Source organism: Chrysemys picta, chromosome 16 (assembly GCF_011386835.1).
Source record: "Chrysemys picta bellii isolate R12L10 chromosome 16, ASM1138683v2, whole genome shotgun sequence".
NCBI lineage: Eukaryota > Metazoa > Chordata > Testudines > Emydidae > Chrysemys > Chrysemys picta.
Window position 1 is genome coordinate 1,675,944 of NC_088806.1, and position 18,853 is coordinate 1,694,796.

Sequence of the window (18,853 nt, forward strand, 5' to 3'; positions counted from 1 at the left end):
GGGCCTGTGCCCCAGGGGCTCATGGGAATGTGGGGGGGGGCTGTGCCCCGGGGGCTCATGGGAGCAGGGGGAGGGTGGGGGGGCTATTTGTCCCAGGGGCTGAGGGGGAGGTATCCGTGCCCCAGGAGATTCTGGGATAGCACAGGCCCCCCACCCCAGTCTCAACCCTTGCTCTCCCCCAGGTCCGTTTCCTGCTGGGCTCTGCCCCGGACAAGGTGCCCCCCAGCCCGGAGCCCCCAGCCCCCCGGGCCCCCCTGGCACCGGCGTGGCGGAGGATGGGCGGGCGACAACGGGGTTCAGGGAGGCGGCGGGGGACCTGGCCACCCCCGAGCTGCACACCAGCCTGGCCCTGGGCGAGGAGGTTCGGGTGGCCAACCCACCAGGGCTTCGACGCCCACCGGGCCGCCCAGGAGCTGCTGGTCACATCCTTCCTCGCCCCGCTGCAGTGTGGAGGGCAAGGCGGCCGCAGGTGAGAGATGGGCAACCCCCAGTCCCCCACTGTCTCCCAGCACTGCCGGTGCCCCTCACTCCTGAACTACAGCCCCCCCCCCAGTTCTGCCGGAGCCCCTCACTCCTGACCCCAGCCCCTGCCAGCCCAGCCCTGCCCCCCCCCAGCTCTGCCGGTGCCCCTCACTCCCGACCCACAGCCCCTGCCAGCCCGGCCCTGCCCCCCCCAACCCTGCCGGTGCCACTCACTCCCGACCTGCAGCCCCTGCCAGCCCAGCCTTGCCCCCCCCTGCTCTGCCGGTGCCCCTCTCTCGCAACCCGACAGCCCCTGCCAGCCCGGCCCTGCCCCCCCCCCAGCTCTGCGGTGCCCCTCACTCCCGACCCACAGCCCCTGCCAGCCCGGCCCTGCCCCCCCAACCCTGCCGGTGCCCCTCACTCCCGACCCGCAGCCCCTGCCAGCCCAGCCCCTGCCCCCCCCAGCTCTGCCGGTGCCCCTCACTCCGACCCGCAGCCCCTGCCAGCCCAGCCCTGCCCCCCCCAGCTCTGCCGGTGCCCCTCACTCCCGACCCGCAGCCCCTGCCAGCCCGGCCCTGCCCCCCCAGGTCTGCCGGTGCCCCTCACTCCCAGCCTCTCTGTGCTCGCCCAGGTATGAACATCCCCGGGAGCAGCAGCTGTACCAGGGGCTCGTGAGCCTGCAGGTGCCCGCAGAGGAGGTGCTGAGCTGCGCCCTGCAGGAGAAACTGTCACTCGTCCGATCGCAGCCTGAACCCCGCAGGGTGAGTAACCCTCAGTGGGGCCTGTCCCCTCTAGGGGGCACTGGCCCCAGGGTGGGGACTGGCTGGCTCAGGGGGCAGGGAATGGGGCAGGCGCTGGCTCGGGGCAGCTCTAGTTCTCACCAGTGGGGTGTCTCCTCCCCTTCCCAGGAGCCCGTCCCCGAAGGCCCGACCTGCTGATGTTCTACGAGCCCCAGGAGCTGGTCGCGGAGACCCCGTACCTGGGCGTGGAGGGCTGCCCCCCCTGCGGCTCCAGCCCCAGATCCGACCCCCGGCCTCCACCTTCCTCATGTTCCGCAAGCTCCAGCAGTGGGAGGCCTAGCGGGGCCGGGATGCGGCTGCCCCCTCGCCCCCTCCCTGACCCGTGTGGTTCTCACCCTTTGTACCCGGCCCCCCAATAAACCCCCCTCTGGGCTCAGCTGCGGTGCCTGAACATTGGGGCGCCCCACGTGGGCTGTGGCTCTCCCACGGGCAGGGTGGTGGATTGTGTTTCCCAGCATTCCTAGGGGGCGGGGGGAGACAGCCCATAATTCCTGGGCTCCAGGGAGCAGGGCTCTGCACGTGGGGGGGGGGGGGAAAGCGCCTATAAGTCCCAGTCGCCCTTGCGCGACGGGACTCCATTTCCCAGGAGGCCCAGCGGCGGCCAAGGCCCTTTTCCCGTCGTGCCCCGCGGGTAGGGATGGCGGGCGGCGAGCGGGCCGCGGCTGTCGGCGGCGGAATTCGAACGGGCGAAGCTGAGTTACCTGGACACCATCACCCAGGTAACGGGCCGACCATGGGGCGCAGCGGGGGGGCTCCCCGGGGCCTGTCTTTGGTTCTCAATCCCTCTCGGTTCTCCCAGGAGCTGCAGGAGGCGGCCGGGCTGATGGGGCAGCTGGACCGGAACCTGAGCGCCTGGGCCCGGCGGGCGGGGCAGCCGGAGGCGCTCGCCCAGGTAACGCCGCCCCCCCCCCGAATGGTCTGTCCCGTTTGTTCCCCCCCTCTCCCCAATGGTGCGTGCCACGCGCTGTTGTCCCCCAGTGCTAATGGTATAGCCCGTGTGTCCCTGCCACTGTTTCAGCCCACTGACCCCCCCCCCCGTTTGGTTTTAATGGTCTGGCCCACGTGCCCTCCCCCCCCCCCGCTCAGCTGGCTGCTCCCCCCATTCTAGTGGTCTCGTCTGTGTTCCTCCCCACCGTTTTCAGCCCACTGGTCTCTCCCCCCACCATGGTCTGGTCCACATGCCCCCCTTCTCAACCACTGTCCCTCCACATCTGGTCCAGGTGCCCCCCCCTGCCCAGCCCCCACTGTGGTGTGGTCCATGCGCCCCCCTTTTCAGCCCACTGCACCCCCACATCTGGGCCATGGGCCCCCCCCTCAGCCTGCTGTTCTCTCCCTGCAGGTGTGGCACCGCTTCCAGGCCCAGCTGGCTTCCGGTGTGCTGCCCCAGGGCCCCCCCGGGCTCCTACGGCCGGCCCTGACCCACCGCTGGAGGGAGATGGGAGCCCCTGCTGCCCCCCGCCCAATAAACGATGCCTCCGGCCTTGCTCCGCATCCTGTCTCGCTCCTTCTCGCCGCCCCCCAGGCGCCACGCGGGGGCAATAATTGGTAGCTTTTATTTATATATAATAGAATCAACATCTGTAAAGATAAAACTCCACGTCACACGCAGGGGGGGCCCTACAACCCCCCCCCCCCAAGCTCCAGGAGGGAACCAGCCCAGGGATCCAACCGGCACCACTCTGGGCCCACCCTCAGAAAGCAGGGCAGCGCTGCCCCCCCTTTGACAGCAGAAGGGAAACTGAGGCAGCTGCTGCCTGGTTGGTCTCCCCCCTCTAACAATAGATGCAAAGGGCCCCTCCCCTCCCTGCTGCAGAGAGATGAGCTGTTTGAGGGGGGGAAGCTTGTACAGCTGCCCCCTTCCCCCCCTCCCCCCGACAGCTGTACAAGCTCCAACTGGAGAGGGTGGGGGGGCTGTGTATTCAGCACACGGCAGCTGTAGCACCCCCCATGCAGATCTCCTCCAGGCTGCAGCGCGAAGCAGTGTCCAGCAGGGGGCAGCCCCTCTCACGGGCGGATTCGCTGAGCGCAAACCTGCGGGCCAGGCCAGGCCGGGCCGTCTGCCCGCAGGCGCCTGGGGCTGGGGGGGCACCCGGCAGCCAGTCCTGCCCGCCCCCCGTCCGACGGGCTCAGCCCAACTGTCCTCCAATGCAAAGAAAAAAAACGGGGGGGCTCCGGGCCCGAGCGTCCGCCGCTTCTCCCTCAGTGGGTGGCAGGGGTGGCCTTTGTGAAGGAGATAGATGGGGCGCTGGAAGCCTGCAGGGGGACAGGGGCAGTGGGTTAGTACAGGCCCTGCTCCCCCCCTCCGGAGCCCCCTCCCCCCAAATCAGCTAACATGTTGACTCGTTACGTGGCCACGGAGCTGCTGATCGGACTGTGAGCAACACCCCCAGAGACCTCCAGCTTTGCCCCCTGCCCCCGAGGAGCTGGGGAATCGGTCTGCGTCCTGACTATGAAGCCTGCTCGTTACTGGAGGCTCGTTAGGTTTGGTCTGTGTCAGCAGGGTCAGCTGCTGGCAGGTGGAGGTTTAGGGACCCCTGGCGCATGGGGGGGTCGAATAACCACTGAGGGCCCCGTGCGCCGTGAACTCAGCAAATTCTTTTTTGACCCTTCGCAACATCCGCTAGCAAGGAGTTCCACACGTTAACTGCACGGCGAAGGCTGGCTTGGCACAAGCCAAATGTTTCAAGGGGAAGTGTCGATTCGGACAGTATTTGATGGAAACATTTGGAAACTAGGTGAAATCCGATGAAGCATTGGTTTTGCCTTTGTGACTGATAAATATCAAACGTCCGTGTAATAATACAAATAGATAAGTTGCTCTATGGTAATTAGGCCTGACAAATTAGATGGGTCAGCAAACGTCTTTCACCATATCCACAAACCAACCAAGAAATCTTTCCACAGCTAATGGACATTTCCGGCTAAGCAACGGAAGGGGAATCCTACCTGAGAGCACAGTGACTTCGAAATAGCCTCATTACAAATGCACTAGCCAACGCACACTAAACGCAGCCTGATTTGTTGATTTAAGGACGCTGACGTTGTGTATTTCAACAGAGGGCCTTGACCAGTTGTTTCAACTGTTTATAAATCTTTAACTTTTTGACTCAACATCTACGGTCACTAAATCCTTATCCCAAAATTTCACACACCCGTGAACGGGTAAAAAGAGATGAAAACCGAAAAGAATGCTTAAAAAGAAACCTCACTATCCCCTGAAATCAAATTCTGCCAAGTCTGATATTACAAATATGAAAGGAACATGTTACTTCTTGTATTATCAAAACTAAATTAACACTGCAACACCACATTCAATAGTTTAGCTTTGATAACACAAAACACGCAACGTTTCTCAGTCTTTTGGAATTTTCTCCTTTACAGATTGGACTTTTTGGCCCCAATTTGGGACAAATCCAAATTTTGCGGAGTTTCCCTACAGGTCAGAAAAACTCAGTTCTCCCGATGGCAGTCATCCGCCATCGGCTTATTTGGCCTGGTGGCAGTTTGCCAGCAGGCCGGCCTGACAGATGAGTTATCCGCCCAGCCGCCCAAGTGGGTCCCCCTCTCACCTCTGGAGCTGTTGTAGGGCCTGGCCACCAGCTCGCAGCTGGAGAAGCCCACCTCCGGGGAGGTCAGGTAGGAGGGGAACTGCTCCGGTTTCAGCTTGATGCGGTAGTAGTTTCTGTAGATGGTTTCCTGGGGAGGGGAGACAGGCGTCAGGCTCCCAGCTCCCGCCACCAGGGGACTCCCCCCGCCCGCCCGCCCGCCGCTCACCGTCAGGTTCTTGCGCTTGCCATAGGAGGACCAGGGCTGGGGCTCCAGCAGCAGGAGGCCGCCGGGCCGCAGGTGGCGGAAGATGCGCTTGAAGAGCCGCTTCAGCCCGTCGTCCCCCCAGTTGAGGTGCACCCACTTGGTGAGGCTGAGGCACAGCACCATGTCGAACTCGGCGCCCTGCGTCTCCAGCAGCTCGTCCCGCTCCAGCACGTAGTTCCCCTGCGGGCACGGGGCAGAGTGACGGGCGGGGCCAGGGAGCCAGCCAGTCCCAGCACGTGCTGGGAGACCCCGGGCTCCCAACCCCCAACGCCCTCCCAGAGCCGGGGAGAGAACCCAGGTGTCCTGGTTCCCAGTCCCCCCTGCTCTAACCCCCCATCCCCGACTGCTCTCCCAGAGCCGGGGAGAGAACCCAGGCGTCCTGGCTCCCAGTCCCCCCTGCTCTAACCCCCCATCCCCGACTCCCCTCCCAGAGCCGGGGAGAGAACCCAGGAGTCCTGGCTCCCAGCCCCCCCTGCTCTGACCCACCAGCCCCCACTCCCCTCCCACAGCCGGGGAGAGAACCCAGGAGTCCTGGCTCCCAGCTCCCCCTGCTCTGACCCACCAGCCCTCACTCCCCTCCCAGAGCCGGGGAGAGAACCCAGGCGTCCTGGTTTCCAGCCCCCCCTGCTCTGACCACCAGCCCCCACTCCCCTCCCACAGCCGGGGAGAGAACCCAGGAGTCCTGGCTCCCAGCCCCCCTGCTCTTACCCACCAGCTCCCACTCCATTCCCAGAACCAGGGAGAGAACCCAGGAGTCCTGGCTCCCAGCCCTCAGGAGGATGTTTGATTTCCATGGCACCCCCCAGATATCAGCCCCCCCTCCAGACAGATTGGGGGCCCTCCCACACAGCCTCCACCCCCAGATCAGGGCCCTCTGTAGCCTCCCAGACCCCTCCTGCCACTGCTCCAGGGCGCACACCACTCAGCTCCCCTCAGCTATCTGGAATTCCCCCAATGCCACACAGCCCCCAGAGCTCAATGGGCCCTCTCCGTGCCCTGTCTGTCCCCATAAAGGTAAAGATCAGGACACCACCCCCCCCTTTCATGCCCAACTCAGACACACCCTCCCCACAAAACCTTCTGATCCAAAGAATGGGAGGGGAAACTGAGGCAGGGAGACCCACCTTGCCACACAGCAGGGTCAGAGCCAGGGAAGGAACCCAGGCGTCCGAGTCCCAAACCCCAGACTAGTGGCCAGAATCTCCATTCTTAGAGGTTTCTAAGGCCTGGCTTGGATTGGTCCTGCTTTGAGCAGGGGGCTGGACTAGATACCTCCTGAGGTCCTTCCAACCCTGATATTGTCTGACAGCTGGGACTGGACCTCGGTTCGGGGCAGTGGGGAGCAGAGGGGCTGCCAGCCTCCATGCTGGGGGCATCTACACGAATCTCCCCCCCCCAGGAGTTCAGTCCGTGACCCATTTCTCTCTCTAGACGCTTGGCTGCATTAATCAACCATCTACTGGGTGATCCCAGTCACTTCCCCGCCGTGCCTCAGTTTCACCTCCCATCCTGTGGGGATTTCGATGGGTGGCTCCTCAGGGCAGACACTGTCTGGTGGTGGGTCTGGGCAGCGGCTGGCACAAAAGAGGTCGGGGTCTGGGTGAGGGAGGGAGATCTGGTGGCACAAAGGGGGTCCCCGATCGTGGTCAGGGTGGTGTCTGGGAAGCCCTGATCTCAGTTGGGGGTCGGTGGTTCCAGATATGGGACCCCCTCAAGATTTCTATTCTTACACCTCCAGCTGCTGGCGTCTCTAAGTCAGAGTCTGGACCCAGCACAGAAATTCACCCACCCGCAAGCTCCCGGCCTGAGCCTCAGGCGCTGGAAGGGGTCAGGCATCTTTACCACAAGCCTTCTGGGTGAGATGACGCTATGGGTTCCAGCATGCCCTGCTGGCCGCACGGCCTGCTGGGACTCGTAGTCCCATGCCAGGCCTGTGTGGGAATGGATGCTGGGCTCTGGCTGATTTGCCCGGGAGGCTCAGGGCGATTGGAGGCTTTCTGCTCACTTTCCGTCCAGGCACCAGAAGAGAACCCAAGAGTCCTGACTCCCCTCCCTCCAGCTGCTAGCCAATGCGCCTGCCTTCAGAGAACCGTGGGCGGTCACCTCAACACCCCTCAGATATGCCAAGCGTCCCTCAGCCCCCAGCGCCGCCTCGCAGAGCGGCGGGGCGTATTTGCACTCCTGTTCCACGGGGGAGGCGTGCCCCGCTTTGGGATTTCCTAGGGAGCTCTGCCGGGGACAGGCTGCCCTGCCCTGCAGGACCATCTGCCAGCGTATAGATTATCCCCGAGATGAGAACCTGCTTCCCCGCCATACTGTCACGGGCTAGATCTAGGTGATCGCAGCTTCGCAGCTGTTACACGGCCCGGGAAACATTTCTCTGCATACCGGCCGCTGGATTTCTCTCGGCCCTGCGCATAGAATCCCCCCCCCCCTCCGATGCGTCTTGTTCTCCGCCCATTCGGCGGCAGATCTCAAAGCACACGGGCGGAGGCTTGGTAAGGATCGTTAGGGGAATTCCAGTCCTCGGAGCTAGGCTCCTTAACTCCCGTGAGCCTCACGCAAGGCTCAGCATTGGACAGTGGGGAAACTGAGGCAACGGGGTCAAGAGGAGAGTGGAGAATAGGAACCAGATAGAAGCCAGAAATGCCACCCCAGGAAACTGACCCAACCCAGCTACCCTCCCGGCCAGATCTCTGGCCAGCCCATTTCAGGTAAACCGAGGCAGGGGTAAACCAAACTGGCCAAGGTCACAGGCACCGCCCCCACCACACACAGTTCTGTTCTCTCCTGCTTCCGGTGGGGAATTCTGACTCTGTGAGGGGATGGACGGACAACTCGGCTGCCCCTCACCCGAGGGGCTCTGCTGAAACAAGCCAGGAGACCTCCAGGCAAGCCTCACGGAGCTGTTTAACCGGTCCCTCCCCGGTGGCACCATCCTGGTAGTTGCACTGGTCTCCTGAGCGCAGGAGAATCCTGGCCCCCCGCATGCACCCCCGCCCCCCAGTAAGGTGGAGTCTCTCACCCTGAATAGCCTGCGTTAACAGCCCAAGAAGCTATTCCACCCACCCCCCTCACCCGAACACGGCCCCCCCAGACAAGGGCTGCGTGACCTACCAGCCCATAAGCCACTGGCCGGCCTAGGAGATGAGGTATTTACCGCCCTCTCAAATGGGATGGGAGGGCTCCTCCTACCAACCACCAGTCCCTCCCACCCCCGGATTTTAGGGGGCGTGTCTCCAGGCTGTTGTGTGACCTCCCACTGAGAGCCGCTGAGTGGGCGGCTGCTACCCACACCTGTTGCACCCCGAAAAGGTGGGGCCGTCCCCCCCACACATCCTAGGCCTCTTACCCGCACAAAGATCACGTTGTCGGGAAAGTCGGCGGCACCGGCCCCGTCCTGGGGCACCCGGGGGGCAGCAATGGGCCCCCTGCTGGCTGCCAGCGAGGCGGGGAAGCAGCCCCTCCGCCTTTTGGAGCCAGCTCCCTCCGGCACCTCCTCATCGTCCTCCTGCTGCTGCTGGATCTCCTCGGACAGGTAGTGGCGGATGTTCTGGCGGGCCGAGTGGATCAGGGCCCCGTCTATGTCCAGCCCCACCACCCGGGCGGGTTTCCACTTCTTGGCCACGCTCAGGGTAAGGTGCCCCACGTTGCAGCCCAGGTCCAGCACCTCTTTGCCCTGGAACCACTCAGGTTTCATGACACGCAGCCGGGCGTCCTCGCAGTTAGGGTTCCGGTAGCCGTAGTATTTGCAGTAGTTGCCGTATTGGAACTTCCTCTGTTGACGCCTCCGCTTGGCCGTGGGCAACTGTTGGTGCCGCCCGGCCCCTTTGCCCTTTTCCGGGCTACTCTTGCCCGGCTGGCCCCCGCCTTTGCCCCCACCCGGGGTGGGGGGAGGCGGCGGCAGCTTGGCTCCCCCGGCCGCCTCCGATTTGCTGCAAGTCCGGCGCCTTTTGCGGTGGTGGCGGCTGCTGGAGGAGGAGGCGCAAGAGGGTGTGACGCAGCCCGCACCCTCGGCGGCCAGGGGAAGCAGCGGGGAGACCACCTCGTCCCTGCAGTTGATGGCCGTGTTGAGTTCGTAGGGCTGTGGGGTGGGGCAGGCAGCGTCACAGGCTTTGCAGGCAGCCGGCTTACAGTCCCCAGCCCCGCCCCCGCTGCCCCGCTGCTGCCCCCGGTGGCGGTGGCGCTTGCGGCCCGTCTTGAAGGGCGAGGCCAGCACCAGGGCCGCGTCGCCGTCCTGGGCGTTGAGGCTGAGCGGGTCCGTGATGTCCTTGGGGATGAGGATCTCCACCGGGTCGCGGCCCTTGGCCGGCAGCGGCGACGACTTGGGGGTCTCAGCATTGAGGGCCTGGTTCACCTCCTCGTCCAGGAGGCTGTTGAGGTTGAGGGGGTCGAAGATGTTGCCCCCCAGCAGGAACTCGGAGGGCAGCACCGGGTCGCACTCGGAGTTGACCCGGCGCCGGCGCTTGGAGGCCGGGTGCTTGAAGCCCACGTTGCAGCTGTTCCGCCGCTTGCCCCCGGCCGGCCGGTGGGTCTGGAAGCCATTGCGAGGCCGCTGCAGCTCGCCCACGCTGTCTTCCTCCTTGGGGCCGGCCCCCTGGTGCAGGGCGGCCTCCTGGTGCGGCCGCCCCGGGGGGCCGCTTCCGCCCCGGCGCTGGCCCAGCGGGGCGGCCTCCTCGTGCAGCTGCACGAGGGGGCCGCCTCCGCGCCTGCCGCCTTCCCCGCGCGGCGGCCCGCCCCCTTCCCGACGCTGATTGGCCAGGGCGGCCTCCTCGTGCAGCTCCGTCGAGGCGGCCTCCTGGTGCAGCTGCACCAGGGGGCCGCCCCCTCCCCCCGCTCCGCCCCCCGTCGCGGGCGGGGGCTTGAGGGGCGGCGGCGGGGCCGGGACCAGGAACGTCTCCTTGTCAGCCGCCATCTCGATCATCTCCTGCATGGGGGCGGGCGGCCGCGCTCCGGATCCGGCCGCCTCCCTCCCCCCGCGCGCCGCTAACTCGCTCAACTGCCGCACCCGCCCCTCACGGGCTCCGCCTGCGCATGCGCCTCCGGCAGGCGGCGCAGCCGCACTCGCTTTCCTCCGCGGCCTTCGCCCCTCCGGGGGCCCCAACGCGCATGCGCTCCGCCCCTCCCCGCGACGACGCACCGTCCCCGCCTCTGGGTGGCGCATGCGCGGCCCAGCCGCCCGCGCGAGGCCCAAGAGGAGACAGCCGCGGCTCGCGTCTCCCAGCTCAGACGCGATGGCAAGGCGGCCCCCCCGCCCGTGGTAGATATAGTCGGGGGGCGGGCACGCCCCGAACCACGCCCCCTCCCGCGGCCGCGAGCCAATCAGAGCGCCGTGTTTTCCCTTCCCACGTGGAATGGCGGCCAATGCGCTCGACGGACGCTCCCTTCGCTAACGTTGCCCCTGCGCGTTACAAGCCCCGCCCCCGCCTCCCTTCCTCCCGCCCCGCCGCCGCGGCCTAAGCCAATCAGGGAGCACAAGGAAAACTACGTAAGCCAATCGGAGCGCTCGACTCTCATCCGGCCTAGCTCCCATGGGCCGTGCGGTGGGGTCCTCCGAGCTCGGAGCTGTCCACCCAAAGTGCCTGTTGGGGGATTTCCCCCCCACCCTATTAAACAGTGTCTAGCCAGGCTTCGGTGGCAGGAACCGGGTTAAAAAACGTGGTGTGTGGAAACGGATTTGACACCCGACGCCGGTTCAGGCACTGACGTGGACACCTCCCCGTCCAGCTCAGTCCGCCGCCTGTTGGGGGAGGGGCTGGGGGGTCTGGGCTGCTTTCCCCCCCGGGGCCATCCCGCCTGGCGCGGGGTGGGTGTAAACCCCACGCCGCGCGCCGTGTGGACGGTGAATTCAGAGCCCGCTCGTTGTTTTTCACCTCAAATATCAAGCCCCCGCCCAGAGGCGGTGGACAAGGGTCACGTGCGCGGGAGGCGCAAGGCATGTTGGGAGTTGTAGTTTTCCCCCCCGCCGTGGTGGCTCTGCGGCTGCGCAGAACGAATTTCCCCGCCTGGCTGTAAATATATGCTCCCCTCCTCCCTCTTTGTAGGGGTGGGAAAGAGGAGGTGGGGGCATCACCTGGCCTCCCCCAGGAGTGGACAGGTGGGTAGCTCCCTCTCCCCCCGACCTTTCACCCCGATTGGAGAATGGTGACCTCTGACCCCTCAGAAGGTGGGGGTCACCTGCCCTGCCTTGGCCGAGTGAACTGCGACCTCTGACCCTGACCCTTCACCCCAGGGAGGTCACCTGGCTTTTCACATGAAGGGAAGGAGCCTGATCTCTGACCCCTGCTCCCCCTCCAGCCTCTGACCTCTGACCTTTGCAATTTCCCCGACAGCCGCATCTCCCCATTCACAACCTTCCACCTCTGGCCCAGGGCGGGATGGGGGATTCCTGACCCGTTCGACCTCTCACCTCTGACCCCAGGAGCGGTCCTGGTACCTCTCACACCCTGACCCCAGCCCTCCTAGTGAAGGGGGGCCGGCTGGAAGATGAACACATTATTGGAGGCACCTGCCTAGGGTGGCCACTCACACATCACGGTCCCACTTGCCCCAGCTGGTGTGACCCTGCTCCCGCCCGCATGACCTCAGACGCATGTTGCATGGAAGATCATGCCACTTGGGGCAGGACTTCTTAAAGACAGACACCCCCTCCATCCAATATCAGAGAAAAACAGATCTGGTTTTGTCTGAGTACTGGATAGGGAACACACCCTAGAAAAGCAGGACTGTCCAGTTTAATACCAGACAAGGGGTCTGTCTGGTCTGAGACTACAGATCCCAGGATGCATATAGTGAGAGACATCCCCTGTCCCAAAGGTTTTACAGTCTAAATAGATAAGACAGGCAAGGGGTGAGAGGGAAAACGGAGCAGGCAGAGGGAGGTTGCCTTAGGTTATATACAAATCTGTAACTCTCTAAGTAATACAATGCTAAGGGCAGCATGGGTAAGACTGAATACGTGCTTTGCAATTCCTTGATGTAACTGCTGGGTGTATCACATTGAATTAATCAATAGCTGTACACATTAGAGTTTTGTGTATTAAATATCACATTTAACATCATCTATAAAACTGCTGTAAGATCAAGCTGTGTTACAAAGGGTTTTACGGGCCAGATATCAGTGAGGCTATATGTACACCATGGCTGAATCAGGGTCTGTATACTAAATGTCTCATAAAGCGTGTGTAGGGGGGCCAGTTACCCTGCTCCTGAGATAAGAGGAGTGAGAACAGCTGAGGGAAGCTGGCAGAGTAGCTGACCACAGGTGTGGCCAGCTCAATCAGGGCCCAGCTGGCCTTGATAAGAGGGCTGTGAGGGAGAGGCTGGGTCAGAGTCTCACTCCAGCCTTGAGGTGGGAAAGACCTAGCTGCCTGGGAGTACAGGGTACTGGAAAAAGAGCAGTGTTGGGGAAGGGCAGTAGGAGCTGGAGAGCTCCAGCCTGCCATCTCCCCAGGCTGAGGCCTGTAGAGGTGCAGCTCAGGGGATAGGCAAAGAGGTGGCAGATCCAACCCCCTTGCCAGTGATAAGTGGCCATGACAGACTGCAGTCTGCCCCAGTGAGCAGGGGTTAGATGATGACTGGCAGTAGCTACTGAGGCAAGGGGGGGTTCACATGGGAGGGGAGACCCAGAGTGTGAGGGTACTGCTGGGGGCAGAACCCCAAGGTAGAGGGCACTGGGGTCTGGGAGGGACATGGGGGGGCCTGAGGCAGAAGAGACACCAGCCAACAGGAGGCGTTCCGAGTGCTGGGATTGAGCTAATTCCTGGATGATCAGCAAGAGGTGCCACAGCGGTGAGTTAGCAACCATGGCTGAATGCGCTCAATGTTCTATAAAGCATAATGTAATGAAAGGCTTATTTGGTTTTAAAATAAAATATATATGATTAGGGTCAAGTAAATTATTTCAGGGTAGGGATGGTTAAATTGCCCCATACTATACTGGTCAGACCACATATGGACCCTCAAACATTCATATACACAGGTCTATAATATATAAATCCATTGGGCCTCACATATAGGGGGGAGGAGTCCCTTTTTCAGGCCCATAAGGTCTAGGGACCTATATAGATCCATGGGGGTGCATAATATAAATGTATATGCATGCCCATGAAGTCCATATTATAGATCCATCTGCAGGCTCCATATCTCAGCCCCCGTATAGCCATGAAGGGTCCATATAGGGGGCCAGCCGCTACAGAGATCCACACACACAAAGACCCATAACATAAAGCTGTTTAAAATCCATAATCTATGGGCCTACTCCATATCATAGACTATCAGGGCTGGAAGGGACCTCAGGAGGTATCTAGTCCAACCCCCTGCTCAAAGCAGGACCAATTCCCAACTAAATCATCCCAGCCAGGGCTTTGTCAAGCCGGGCCTTAAAAACCTCCAAGGAAGGAGATTCCACCACCTCCCTAGGGAACCCATTCCAGTGCTTCACCACCCTCCTAGGGAAAATTTTATTTATATATATATATATATATATACACACACACACACACACACACACACACACACACACACACACTCTCTCTCTCTCTCTCTCTCTCTCTCTCTCTGAGCCATAGGGTCCATAATCTACCCATATACAGACCCACAGGGAGATATAACTTCCATAAAGTCCATAATCTAGAGCTCCAGTCCATATACAGATCCATAGGGTTATATGTAACCAATAATAATATAGCCCCCCTATAGGGTCCACAATCTATAGGGTCAGTGCACAGTGAAACCACGTGGTCATCAGTGTGGTTTAGTTCCCCATGAGGCAATGCGCAGGCGCCATCCCACACCTCGCCTTTGCCAAGACGAGCGTGCGCAGTGAGTTCGACCAACGCGCGCGTCTTTTCTCCAGCCCTCTGCTGATGGCTGCGCATGCGCATGGAGCCGGCCTCAAAGCAAGCGTCGTCGCCGCGGAGACAGAGCGGCGGCCGGGCTGAGAGGTTGCGCATGCGCACTGGAGTCTCCCGCGCCCCGAGGGGCCGTTAGGCGCGCGTGAGGCTAGAGGGCGCTTTGAGGAGGTGCGCGCGCGCGCGGCGGCGGGGGGAGGGAGCGCGCCGCGGAGGGCGCTGAAGGAAAAAAGGCGCCAAAGCTGTCCCCACCTGTTGAAGCTAATAGAGAGATCCTAGCTTGGGTCAAACACGCCCCATTTAGGTACCCATGGCCTCCCCACGCCTGGTTTACCTCATGAAAAGGCTCGGTCGCCCCTCCCCTTGCATGGCCTGCCTTCCTGGGTCAATATGGTGCCAGGGATCTACGCCAACATAGCGTTGCCGGAGGGCCAATAAACCAAGAGAACCGTGTCTGTTTTACCTCACGAAAAGTTGGCTCGGTCGCCCCTGGCTTGGCAATACCTCCTGTGTCAATATGGCGCCAGGAACCTACACCAACATGGCATTGCCGGAGGGCCAATAAACCAAGAGAACCATGTCTGTTTTACCTCACGAAAACTTGGTCCAGTCGCCCCTGGCTTGGCGATGCCTCCTGTGTCAATATGGTGCCCCTGCACACAAAACGGGCCAATGTAATCTCACCGGAAGGCCAAAAAAACCCTTTATAACTATGTCTATTTTACCCCATAAAAGTGTCAAAAGGGGGCCCCTGTTTGGTGTTGCTTCCTGTACTAATATGGCGCCCGGATGCTCCTATACTAAAAAGTCCCAACATGTAGACATTGGAGGGCCAAATGCCCAGGTCTATTTTACCTCACGAAAGGTGTTGATATAGAGCCTGGTTGCCCCCCTTGCCTGTTGTATCAATATGGCACCCAGCCCCCGCACCAAAACCACACCAATATCATGTCGCACACCGAAGGGACCAAACCCCCAAATGACCACCTCTGTTCTCTCATGAAAGGTGTCGCCACGGGGCCATGGCATTGCCTCTTGCGTCAGTATGACGCCTTAGTCTACCATGGCTGCACCAAAAATGTGCCTATTTGCCACCCCCATCCTGGCCAGAAAAGCACCAAGATGGTAATGCTGATGGGGCAAAAAGGCTAAAAAATCATGTCTCTTTTACCTCATAAAAGGTGCCAATGTGGACCTTGGTCGCCCTTGGTTGCCCAAAATACTCAAAATTCCCTAGTCATCGTCTCATGGGAGATGCGTACTTAGGAGGCGAGAAAATGATGGTAGATAGATATGACACCCCTATTCTTATTAGGGTGTTCAGTGGAAATGGAGTTGAACATGGGTATGGTTTTCACCCTGTTTTGCACAACACAACAGCCACGGGATGCCCTGTTGATCCCACCTTTCCACACATCCGGGCCCAATTCTGCTTTCGCTCACACTGGTGTACATCTGGAGTCACTCCACTAGAATCAACCGAGGTATACTGGTGTAAAGCAGAGGCCCAGTGTGAGAGGAGAATTGGGCCGAGCAGGTCGTATTAACGCCCATCCCAAACTGAGGATCTGGCCCACAGGGTTTGGCAAATGTTCCGTAAGAGGCATGTAAACATTTCATCCTCACAACATTCCTGTGTGCTAGAGATTGTTAAACATTTAACTCGCTCGCTATCAATCAGGGCAAACTTTGCGCCAATGTCAGTAGCCATGTCTCCCCACCCAAGTATATAAACACGTCTTTAATTCCCATTAACTTCACCAGGGTTTAAGCACATCTTAAGTGTTTTGCTGAATTAGGGCCTTAGATTATGAGCTCTTTGGAACAGATGCCATCTTTTTGTTACGTGTGTTCAGCTATAACAATGAAAAGAACGCACAGTAATGTACTCCCATGTAAATCCGAAGTAATTCCAGTAAGTTGGCTACACTTCTTTGTATTTACACCGACATAAGTGTAATAACAGTAGCAATAATTCGTGGGGCAGAGGTCTTTGGACCAGGTAGACTCTGGATTCTAGCAACCAAAGGAACTCTTGAGCCTGCTTCTCATTTATACAAAGTTCCTAGAAGTATAAAGAGACCTTATAGTAGACCTGAGATTTGGGCCCATTGGCTTTAATTAACATATGATCATTAATTCACTTGGCCACTTTGTGCCACCAGAAAACTGGGAAATAGTTACATGATGGAAAAGAAAAGAAGGCATTTCTCACACAAAACCTGCTTCAATTTAGAAATCAATTCATTTCTTAGATTCATAAATATTAAGTCCAGAACAGATCATTTTTCATGTAAAGACCGCAAGCAATAGAGGAGGTAGTTAAATGGGTGTATGCTTGTCTGGATGCAACCTAAATCTATATGGCCCTTTCAAATCAATTTAAGATTCTGCACTCAAGGGACGGACAAACAGGTGTAACTTTTATGTGTCCACAAGATCAGAGTTTCAGCGTCAAGTGTGTGTGTGTGTGTGGGGGGGGGGGTGCTGCATTGTGTTTCTTTCTTGCTTTAATTTCAGCACTTGGGAAGATGATGAAGAAAACATTTGCCCCTCCGGTGGCAAAACCCCATGTCCTTTCTTTGAGGGAAGGCCCTGAGCATCATGGGAAGAAGGAGGATGCGAGGGCAAAAGAGGCCATTACCTACCTGCTGAGCCAAGGGTCGAGTGACTCGATCAAAACAAAACTGAAAGAGGGCCATCCAGACACTGATGTGCAGCGGTGGAAGAAATCTAGGGTAGCAAAGGAAGAGGATACAGGCCACGTGAAAGATCCAGCAACACCCCGAGATGTAGAAAAGAGACCCAAAAGGAACTCAAGCAACGCGTCAGCTAAGGTGATTTAACGTCAGAATCTAATAACATGAATAAAAATTTCCTTTCATTAGTTCCTATATAGTTGCATCTCTAAAAACTGGCATATAAAATCTCCCTACACACTGTGTGTTAAGTGTTAGATGGATATGCTTAGCTATTTACAAAAAAATACTATTTGCAATATATTTGAATCCCATCCTATCAACAAACCATTGCCCCTTGGGCCCAAGCACTAGCCTGTTTTGGGGGCTTCCTGGGGTTGTTTGCATTAGGATGAGAAATCAGTGCTATGAGACGGGTATGTTTGTTTTGTAATCTGCTGTTACCCCTTTTTGACCCAAGTGGTTAGCCAAATTTCAGTATCTATTGGTTTGCTTCCTTTAGGAGGAGCACGTGATGCTGGAGTTGTTGTTTTTTTAATGTCCTGTTTATTTACAAAGAACGTACGAAGTCCTGTATCCACCTGTTTTCTCAGTTTCAAGCCTCTTTTCAACCAGTACTCTGCCTCAAAAGCTCCCTCTCCCTCAGCTTCTACCCGGGGTTGTGCTGACGGTGCTTTTTCTGCTTTCTCCTTGCCTTCTCTCACAATTCTCTGGTGTTCTCTCTCTTACACACACAGCTTCCCCCTGCTTAATCAATTAAGGTGGGCTATTATCAGCAGGAGAAAAAAAACTTTTGTAGTGATAATCAGGATGGCCCATTTCAAACAGTTGACAAGAAGGCATGAGTAACAGTAGGGGGGAAAATTAGCATGGGGAAATAGTTTTTACTTTGTGTAATGACCCATCCACTCCCAGTCTTTATTCAAGTCTAATTTAATGGTGTCCGGTTTGCAAATTAATTCCAATTCTGCAGTTTCTCATTGGAGTCTGTTTTTGAAGTTTTTTTGTTAGAGAATTGCGACTTTTAGGTCTGTAATTGAGTGACCAGGGAGGTTGAAGTGTTCTCCGACTTGTTTTTGAATGTTATAATTCGGGGTTCCATTCCTGCTTTTGGGTGGTTAGTGAAGACGAGAGCAGTGGTTCTCAACCAGGGGTACGTGTACCCCCTAAGGGTACGCAGAGGTCCTCCAGGGGGTACATCAACTCATCTTGAGCTTTGCCTTGTTTTACAAGTCTCCTAACAGGAGGAGCGTGGGCCAAACAACCTAACTGTTTTGAACATGGAGCTTGATACCTTCAAGAATAGGATGATGCGATGGGGTTGCCTGTGACAGCAGGATGTTCCCCGCACTCCTGTGTTCCTATGTCCCTATAAAACTGTCCCTTCCAAGGCTTTAAACACCAACAATACTTCCAGCCCGAGCCTTGGTTTTTGTTCCCTTCCGTGCACTCTTTATTTTCATGTGCTGTGAAAGACCGAGGCAGACAAAGGCAGAAGAAGATTGAGAAGTCGACGATCAAATATCGCTCATGGGCTCTTCAACCTAGCAGACAAAAGTCTAACAAGATCCAGTGGTTGGAAGTTGAAGCTAGGCAAATCCAGACTGGAAATACGGCACAGCATTTTAACGGGGAGGGAAAGTAACTGTTGGAGTCGTTGAGGTAGGGACATGGTGGATTCTCCATCGCCGGAAGAATCAGGACTTTCTGCGATGATGATTATTTATATTTCCAAAAGAGATGCTCTAGCTCAGTGGTCTCCAACCTTTTTACACCCAAGATCACTTTTTGAATTTAAGGGCAACCCAAGATCAGCCCCGCCCTGCTCACACCATTTCCCCTCCCCCCCCATCACTCGCTCTCCCCGACACTCACTCACTTTCACGGGGCTGGGGCAGGGGGTTGGGGTTCAGGAGGGGGTGCGGGCTCTGAGCTGGGGCCGAGGGGTTCGCAGTGTGGGAGGGGGTTCTGGGCTGAGCCTGGGGCAGGGGGTTGGGGTGCAGGAGGGGGTATGGGGTGCTGGCTCTGGGGGGGGGCAGGGCTGGGGCAGGGGCTTGGGGTGCAGGAGGGGATATGGGGTGCTGGCTTTGTGAGGGGGTTGGTTGGGGTGCAGGAAGGGGTTTGGGGTGCAGGAGGGGTTTTGGGGTACAGGAAGGGATATGTGGTGTTGGCTCTGGGGGGGGGGCAGGGCTGGGGCAGGGGCTTGGGGGGCAGGAGGGGATATGGG

General features: G+C 58.7%; 3 protein-coding genes across 16 annotated transcripts in view; 2 read left to right on the plus strand and 1 right to left on the minus strand.

Annotated features, from left to right (window-relative positions):
* The first annotated feature begins 147 nt into the window (after positions 1-147).
* Positions 148-4,373, plus strand: PPP1R35 (protein phosphatase 1 regulatory subunit 35). Its single transcript, XM_065570510.1, is given in 7 exon segments — positions 148-469; positions 1,094-1,237; positions 1,387-1,448; positions 1,451-1,981; positions 2,062-2,154; positions 2,602-2,807; positions 4,167-4,373. Coding segments are annotated over 4 exon segments (492 nt in total). The 5' UTR covers positions 148-275; the 3' UTR covers positions 1,543-1,981; positions 2,062-2,154; positions 2,602-2,807; positions 4,167-4,373.
* On the minus strand, positions 2,800-10,423 carry MEPCE (methylphosphate capping enzyme). Its single transcript, XM_024113254.3, has 4 exons — positions 8,428-10,423; positions 5,037-5,255; positions 4,832-4,958; positions 2,800-3,515 (listed from the first exon to the last, which is right to left on the minus strand). Exons 1-4 carry the CDS (start codon positions 10,237-10,239, stop codon positions 2,815-2,817), a joined length of 2,859 nt encoding a protein of 952 aa, XP_023969022.3. The 5' UTR covers positions 10,240-10,423; the 3' UTR covers positions 2,800-2,814.
* Positions 10,424-11,073: 650 nt separating this feature from the next.
* Positions 11,074-18,853, plus strand: part of ZCWPW1 (zinc finger CW-type and PWWP domain containing 1) — a 33,957-nt gene continuing 26,177 nt past the window's right edge. For 3 of the 14 annotated variants that reach the window (XM_065570480.1, XM_065570487.1, XM_065570484.1), the window contains exons 1-2: positions 14,098-14,231; positions 16,448-16,764. In XM_065570480.1, coding sequence (XP_065426552.1) covers positions 16,459-16,764 — 306 coding nt within the window. In that variant the 5' untranslated portion in view covers positions 14,098-14,231; positions 16,448-16,458. Of the gene's footprint in view, positions 12,867-13,892; positions 14,232-16,447; positions 16,765-18,853 lie in introns of those variants that run through there. The other 11 variants (XM_065570486.1, XM_065570481.1, XM_065570482.1 and 8 more) reach the window with 11 other exon arrangements.